This window comes from Mus pahari, chromosome 2 (genome assembly GCF_900095145.1).
Source record: "Mus pahari chromosome 2, PAHARI_EIJ_v1.1, whole genome shotgun sequence".
Taxonomy (NCBI): domain Eukaryota; kingdom Metazoa; phylum Chordata; class Mammalia; order Rodentia; family Muridae; genus Mus; species Mus pahari.
The window spans coordinates 139638000-139646705 of NC_034591.1; the positions used below are offsets into that span (position 1 = coordinate 139638000).

General features: G+C 47.6%; 1 protein-coding gene across 1 annotated transcript in view; it reads left to right on the forward strand.

The window, feature by feature from the left end:
• The first annotated feature begins 3305 nt into the window (after positions 1–3305).
• The window catches only part of C1r (complement C1r), a 10691-nt gene continuing 5290 nt past the window's right edge, over positions 3306–8706 (forward strand). The window contains exons 1-7 of the mRNA XM_021190813.1: positions 3306–3697; positions 4476–4701; positions 6260–6452; positions 7284–7430; positions 7528–7724; positions 7949–8096; positions 8281–8402. Coding sequence (XP_021046472.1) covers positions 3696–3697; positions 4476–4701; positions 6260–6452; positions 7284–7430; positions 7528–7724; positions 7949–8096; positions 8281–8402 — 1035 coding nt within the window. The 5' untranslated portion in view covers positions 3306–3695. The remainder of the gene's footprint in view (positions 3698–4475; positions 4702–6259; positions 6453–7283; positions 7431–7527; positions 7725–7948; positions 8097–8280; positions 8403–8706) is intronic.

Genomic DNA, 8706 nt, shown 5'->3' on the forward strand with positions numbered 1-8706 from the left:
AAAAAAAAAAAAAAAGTCACTGATTCAGCAACCCATTGCCAAGAGAAAGCCCAGCTACCCTGAGACCATGCTCTCCCAAATCAGAAACAGAACCTTCTGCTTTCCTGGGTTTTAAACCAAGCAACCTTTGCTCAGAATGTCTTTTTGTTTGTTCAAGGCAGGATTTTACCAGGGTGGCCTTGAACTCACTGCAATGCTCCTGCTTCAGCCTCCCAAACACTGGGATTACAAGCATGTATACCTCCATCATCACCGTGCATGTCTTTTTTTAATTCCCCGACCTCAGCTATGGCCAGTTTCTTCTGTATTTTTCTTCTGTATTTACGCATGGTCTCTTGTGTTTCTGAAATATTCTGGAAACCCTTACAATGAGCTTCAAATATGCCTCCTGCCCCAGCTTCTCCAGACAATCATGGCAATACTCTGTTTCCATTTTACATCTACTGTAAGCCAGGAGCATCGCCTGTTGCCTCACCCAATCCTCCCTCCCTGCTGGCAGAGGGTGTGTTATCTGTCATTCACAAGGAAGAAACTGAAGCTCCCAAAGATCCGGTGGCTTGCAGAAGTTCCAAAGCTGATTCTCCACTGAGGCTTCATTTAGCCCAGCACGCTCTGCCCAGCGCTGTCTCTGGGATTTCTCCCAGTTGCCCCGCAGACCTGCCTTAGCACCCACTTCCGCTTCCGGGCCCCACTGCTGTGCAGACTCCATCCCTGGGAAGGCCTGTTTCTATGAAGATTGTAGCACCAGCTCTCACTTGACTGCTGGCCCTCATCACCCAGGGCATTGCAAGCCTGAGAAGATGAACTCTTTAATTTGTAGGGAAGATTTGGAGTGATTTATACTAAAAGAGAAAAATAAAACCCAAGAGTTCAATGACAATAGAAAATGAATACCATAAAAGAGAGGGGAGAAAAGGAAGTAGGTTACTGTTGAGATGAACGTGCTCTAACATCAAAGGTTAAATTTATCTTTGAAATAATAGCAGCATCCAAGCTAAGCAGTAATACACACTAAAATCCCAGCCACGTGGGAGGCTGAGGCAGAAGGATCATAATAAGGTCAAGGCCAGCTTTGATCTCATCTCAAAGTTAACAAAAAATAAAAATAAAAAATAGTAGTGGTGGCTTATGCCTTTAATCCTAGCACTGGGAGAACTTCAGCTTGGTCTACAAAGTCAGTTCCAGGATAGCCAAGACTACACAAAGAAACCCTGTCTTGAAAAAAACCAATAAATAAACAAATAAATTAATAAAGAGTTGGCAGGATATAAATATGGTTGATTCTACATTTTAAACCCTATGCACAATTCAAAAGATTATTAAAATAATCTAGGGGTTTGGAGGGATGGCTCAGAGGTTAAGAGGCCCCTGGAATGGAGCCACAAAAAAAAAAAAAAGCTCACAACTGTCTTTAACTCCAGTTCTGGAGTTTCCAACACCCTCTCTGGTCTCCACAGACACTGCATGCACAGGTACACACGCATACATCCAGGCAAAACACTTATGCACATAAACTACCAATAAATAAATTCTTAAAAAGTAAATAGGTTTAAAGTAAAAGTATCCTAAAAATACTAAACAGAAGTTATTTTAGGAGGAGTAATTTTAACTGATTTTTCTCTTGTGTTCTCCTGAGTACATTTTAAGTAATAAGTATATGGCATTCTTATTATTGAAATTTTTATTTTTATAAAAAAATTACATATTTTTATTGACAAAGCAAAATACATATATTTGACCATATCTATGTAAAATTTTTATCTCTAGGTGCAGATTTAAACTTTATTTGGATGTTTAAACAGGGTGGAAGTGGGGCTGGACCTGAGGTGGTAAGGTCCAGGTTTGGCAATTTCTGGTCAAGTCACATGACATCGGAACAGAACTCAGAGTCCCTAGAAGCTATATAGATGAGATTTTTCCATTGACTTGCTTTCTTAGACCACACCCTTCCATCTGATCCTTCTGCTGCCATTATGAAGAAGCAACACACACACACACACACACACACACACACACCTCTTAGGATACCAACATGCAATTCACTAGACAAGATTTCCTCTTCCTTCTGGCTTCTGAACTAGTCCATTTCCTAGCCCCCATCATTGGTCTTTCCTGACCTGTGACAAGGCCATGGATCTTACCATGATAAAATCTTGGAAACCCACTCCACCCCCTCCCTCTTCCCTAGCCACTACCTTCAGGCTTCTTCTCCAGCGAAGGGAAAACATTCCAAACCTCCGTGGGTTTTGCATCTTGTGTGCCTGCCCTCCATCCTCATTCCAAGGTAACTGGTTGTCTTAGTCAGGGTTTCTATCCCGCACAAACATCATGACCAAGAAGCAGGTGGGGAGGAAAGGTTTATTTGGCTTACATGTCCACATTGCTGTTCATCACTGAAAGAAGTCAGGACTGGAACACAAGCAGGTCAGGAAGCAGGAGCTGATGCAGAAGCCATGGAGGGATGTTCTTTACTGGCTTGCTTCCACTGGCTTTTTTCAGCCTACTCTCTTATAGAACCAAGACTACCAGCCCAGCGATGGCACCACCCACAAGGGGACCTCCCACCTTGATCACTAATTGAGAAAATGCCTTACAGCTGGATCTCATGTAGGCATTTCTCCAACTGAAGCTCCTTTCTCTGTGATAACTCCAGCTGNGTCAAGTTGACACAAAACTAGCCAGTACACCCGTCACTGTCAAGGGGAGACTGCCTCCATCTTTGTGGATCCTTTAAGTTCTCAGTCTGACCCCTAATATGAATTACCCCATATGTGGACAAGTCGGGAGAGACAGAACAAAGTGCCATAAATTTTTTGGTGGACACAGGAGCAAATTTTTTAAACAGGACATCATGTCCTTGTGGACACTACAGCTGTTTCAGGAACCTGGTTTCCCTTCTAAGAAGATCGAGTCACTCTCCCTCTGCGGCCACACCCTTTGCTTGAAGCACTAAGTAATTGTATCCCTGAGGATTTGAGCTGACCAGATGTCCAGGAAAAGATGTTTCCTCCACTCTGCAGCTGCCGAATCTTCAACAAGATCAAAGTTCACTGGAAAGCCAGAGTTCAGGGATGGAGGCGGGGGCTCAAAGCCTAGCCTTGCTTTAGTGTCCTGCGACATTGCAACTCCCCCACACCCACACCCACACCCACACCCCAACACCCCAGTGCCCTCCTCAACCCAGTTCTTCTGTCACCTCACCCTGTGCATTTAAACCCTAGTCCCAAGGCTTCCAGGTGAATAATGAATGGGGCCAAAAGGAAAACAGAGCCTTTAAGTGTCTCCGAAGTCTGCGATGCCTGTGTCGAGGATCCTGGAATAAAGGGCAACTAGCAGCCCCCTGGAAAGTCTCCCAGAAAATGTTAATCCGATTTAGAGACCCCAGAGCCTGGCCCTCCAAACCAAATGTTTCCAGGTCCCTAAAACTTCAGATCCCATGGCCTCAGCCATTCCCCACATTGACCACCAGATGGCGAGAGGAAGCAACGAGGATTTCAAAACCAAAACTAAACTGGGAACTCAGATTTTTTGCTGTTTATGCAAATGGTTCATTCCCTGAAACATTCTTCCGGGAATGGTCACCCCCTCCACTGCCACAATCCTTCCCTCCCCTGCATGCCCACTCCCTCCTTCAACTTACAGTGCTTGAAGACTGTCAGGAGAGCTGAAGATCCAAAACAAACTGGCCTTGAGACATGTGAGTAAGACTGATGGGTATCAAGGGAGGAGAGAGGAGTTGGGCATAGGAGGCAAACATGTGCCCATATTACTTTTTTAAAAAAAAGAAAGAATATTAAAAGAAAAGGAACGGAAATGGAAGGGGGAAAAAAAGAACAGGAACACAATACCCTTCCTCCTATAGTCCCAGCTCCAGAGCACATACTCCTCACGGTCACTCTTCAGCCCTCCTCCCAGGGTCCAGACCCTTAGACATAAACTGGGCTAGCCTCTCCTTTCTTGACTCTGGGTTCATAGCAGGGTAACAGTGAGGGGAGGGAACTCTTGGAGTGAGGAGAGAATCCCCCCACGTGTGTTTCTCAGACCCCACGTGTGTTTCTCTGACACAACGAAGGGTTTCTCCCAGGGGCCTTTGCTGAAGCCTTGGGAACCTTTGCAGAGCCATCGCTGGAAAACTTCACCCCCAGATAGCTGGTCCCAATCCAGTCCTACTCCAGGAAGGAAAGGAGATGAAAGAAAAGGACAGATAAGGCAGCACAGGGGCTGGGGGTGGGGAGTGACATAGAGCCCCATGACCCTTGGACTGGGCACTGACCTAGGAGGGACACAGCTGCAGCCGATGCAGAGGCTGCTCCTGCCACCACTCACAGTACCTCTGGGTAGTCTACAATGGTCATGGGGGAAGAACCAGGCAGCTTAGTCATCCCGTTCCTGCCTACGGCAGCCCCAATGGCAAGGGTGCTGCACAACACCATTGGTCCTCCAGCCCCACAAACACTCGCCTCTCTCTTTGACAGGTGGCTCTTTGCCCTCCTCATGACCCTGTTCTCTGGGGTGGAGGGCTCCGTCTACCTCCCTCAGAAGCTCTATGGAGAGGTGACCTCTCCTCTGTATCCCAAGCCTTATCCCAGTGACTGGGAGACAACCACTGTGATCACTGTCCCCATGGGGTACAGGGTGAAGCTGGTCTTCTGGCATTTTGACGTGGAGCCTTCAGAAGGCTGCTTCTATGACTATGTTAAGGTAGGAGTCAGATTGGGAGGGAGGGGAGACAAGGCTGGAAGTTTGTGCTCTGAATACTCCGGACAATATGCCTGCACCCCATCACTGTACAGCTCTGTAGAAATGCTGGCCTGTGGTCTCTGGTGCCATAGAGGAGGTATTCTTGGACTTTTGAGGCCTTCAGTGAGATTCATGAGGAAAAGAGACATGTTTGTTCTAGGAGATTTCACTGTGTATTGGATTTAGGAGAAGGCTAACCATAAGACCTTAAGAAACAGTCTTGCCTCAGTTTCCCTGTATGTCAACCTACTACATCCAAAACAAGAGGAAATGAAACATATGTTGGTGTCACACGTCCTTCAGGGAGGACAAGGACCTTTGTCACCCCTGGTCTGTACCCTTCAAAGGGTTTCTTTCTTAGCCTCATCTTTCTACATCCAGTAAAAATAAAATGCAGGATTCAAGCAGAGCCTATGCCCTTCCTCACACTATGAGGCTCAGGCAACAGCCAGGAGGCTAAGAAAATTACGTGAAACTGCACACTTCCCCAACAAAGAGGACTCAACAAGTCTGCAGCGTTGAGGGAGGGGTGCACCCCACAGCAAAGCTAGCAAGGAGAATGTCTTCTGCTTTGGAAAAAGTAAGGAATCTGTGAGACCAAGCAGTCAAGACACCAGGTGATGCTGGCCAGTGCAGGGACCTCTGGGTACCATTTGCACTATCACGTTCAGCTGGGTCTATCAGGAGGCTGAGTTGACTGCGGCTTTTAAAACAAAAAAAAGTAGAAAGCAAAACAAAATAAACAAAAACCTGGGCATGGTAGCACAGTCCTGTGATCTCAGGTACTACGGAGACAGAACATCCTGGACCAGCCTGGGCAAGCACGGGCTATTTAATAAAGCATACTATCTGAAACACCAAGGAGGAAGATGGGGGGAGGAGGAAGAAGAAGACAAAGACAGCCAAGCTCTAGAAACAAAGGAACAATAAAGGTGATTGGAGAACAGGATACCTGGGGAAGGGGGGTACAGGAAGTGGTAGGAAAGAAATGAGATCGGAACCTTGGATTGGGGGGTAGAAAACAGGGAAGAGATGATGTACCAGGTGCACAATGACAGGTGACGTGTTAGCCAACAATTGGGACAAAGGCAGAAGAACAACAGGCTAAATCCCAGGCCAGAGCTGGCAAGATGGCTCAGTGGATAAAGGCCCTTGCCTCCAAGCCTGTCAACCCTGAGTTCAATCCCAAGGATGTCCATGATGGAGGGAAAGACCTGACTCCTGCAAGTCATCCTCTGGGCTCCACATGTTTGCCCCTGTAACATGCCCTTCAACAGAGACAGAGACAGAGAGACAGAGACCTGAATAAATGCCATCAAAGCTGGCCTAGGATACATAGTCGTATCCTACCTTAAGAAAACAAAATTAATGAAAGACTGAGATCGACCCATAAGCATCACTTGAGGGTGTGCACAGCAACCAGATCTGACAGATAGTTAGATCACGAGTCAGTCTCTGGCCTGCCACACGGGACCAGACTCCTTAGCAGGGCTTCTTTCCACTGTCCTCCCTCTGACAGATTTCTGCCGATAAGCAGACTCTGGGGAGGTTCTGTGGGCAGCTGGATTCTCCCCTGGGCAACCCCCCAGGAAGCAAGGAATTCATGTCCCAGGGAAACAAGATGCTACTGACCTTCCACACAGACTTCTCCAATGAGGAGAATGGGACCATCATGTTCTACAAGGGCTTCCTGGCCTACTACCAGGCTGTGGGTGAGTGTTCTCCACGGTCAACCCTTCACTCTGGCCTCAGACATGGGAGTGGAGCTGGGGCAAGTTTGAACCATGTTGTAGTAATTTCTTAATCTCCATCAGGGATTTTTACCCTTTAATCATTCAGTTCCCAGATAAAACTTTTATATTTATAATAAGCCTTCATCAGTGATGGAGCTGGGCAGATATCAACCTTCTATGCTATTCTGTCTACTTCCCTGTTAATAACCCTGAGTTGTGACTTGCCGAATTCCATACAGGCAGCTCTTACTCAGACTGGGCAGCTCTTCTCTTCTCTCCACCTTTTCTCTCTTCCATCGTGCTCCTACTTGGACCCCAAGCCTGGGAACCAAAACTTTAGCTACCTCTCTTCTGCCCAGCTATAGGTTGCCAGTATCTTTAATCAACCAATAGTTTTAAATTAAAGAGTAAGGTTACACAGTATCTCTTGGTGTATGTGAGGATTCTCTTGCCCCTAAGGGCAACCAGACCTCAGGGACCAGTATTTAGCATTGCAATACAAAGCAACATACCAAACATCAACAGAACCCAAAGAAGCCAGAAGCCTAGCTTTCCTTATTTCTCTCCGCACGCACGATGGGGTCTGACTATGTGGGCTGTGCTGCCACCGAGCAGTTCCCAGAGATCTTTAGAGAGGCAAAGGGGCCAGAAGTGGACTTTGTCTCCAGGCTTCTGGTACAGGACTCTTTGAGAGAAAAAAAAATACGCACAGAAGTCTCTGGACAGAGGATGAGATAGCACAACAGAAGCATATCTAGCCTGGAATTGTGTGGACAGGAACGTAACCCTTCCTAATGGAATCCCTTCCAGATCTTGATGAATGTGCATCCCAGCCCAACTCAGTGGAAGAGGGTTCGCAGCCCCGATGCCAACACCTGTGTCACAACTATGTTGGAGGCTACTTCTGTTCCTGCCGTCCTGGCTATGAGCTTCAGAAAGATGGGCAATCCTGCCAGGGTGAGGCAGAGTGGGAAGTGGGGGTAGGTAAAGGCAGAGCAGAGGCTTGCTGGGCCCTCATAAGAGCCTAACGGCCCCTCTGATGCTGCTTTTATAGCTGAGTGCAGCAGGGAGCTCTACACGGAGCCCTCGGGCTATGTCTCCAGTCTCGAATACCCTCAGCCCTATCCACCGGATCTACGCTGCAACTACAGCATCCGGGTGGAGAGGGGCCTCACTGTGCACCTCAAGTTCCTGGATCCTTTTGAAATTGATGACCACCAGCAAGTGCACTGCCCTTATGACCAGCTCCAGGTAGAGCTAGACTTCATACTTTCCTTCCCTTACCCTCATGGCTCCCCAGGTCCCTCTCCTTCCTGGGACCTCGGACTGAGTGAGACAGGGACACATTGTTGACCAGGATCATATAGGTCTAGAATAGCTCCCCTACCCTTGGCCACCCAAGGGAACTTGTGTAAAAAAAAAAAAAATGTCCCCGCTGGCGAACTAACCACGATCTCCACCCCTCTTCCCATCAGATCTATGCTAAGGGGAAAAACTTGGGTGAATTCTGTGGAAAGCAAAGGCCTCCAGACCTTGACACCAGCAGCAATGCAGTGGATCTGCTGTTCTTCACAGATGAGTCAGGGGACAGCCGAGGCTGGAAGCTGCACTACACCACTGAAAGTGAGAGGGTTAGGGTGGAGTGTGGTTTCCTGGAAAACTTGTGTCAAACATGCATGAGACCTGGGGTATTGTCTCTAGACCCCTAAACTAAAATAAGATATGTAGGCATCTCACTTGCCTGCCAGTAATAAGGGAAACGGGAGGGGGACCAATGGCTCTGACAAGAGTATGCCCTCACCAACAGTCATCAAGTGCCCCCAGCCCAAGGCTCTGGATGAGTTCACCATCATCCAAGATATGCAACCTCAGTACCAGTTCCGGGATTACTTCATTGTCACCTGCAAGCAAGGCTACCAGCTCATGGAGGTGAGAGGCTGAGGCTGATGGCACAGATCCTCTGGGTGTCCCAGGAGGAAGAGATGGGCAGATCTCAGATGGAGCTATGGAGGGTAGGGCTGGAAGAATCAATCTGTCTGCTCTCAGATCTGAGTAAACATCAAAGGGACCAATATTTAAGGTCCACTCAGGCTATGGAGCAAGTTCAAGGCCAACAGGGGTGACTAGGTGAGATCTCATCTCAAAGTAAAAAGTGAAAAAGAGGGCTGAGGATATAGCTCAGCATGAGAGGGCTTGCCTAGGATGCTGGTGGTCCTAGGTTCAAGGCCAGGTA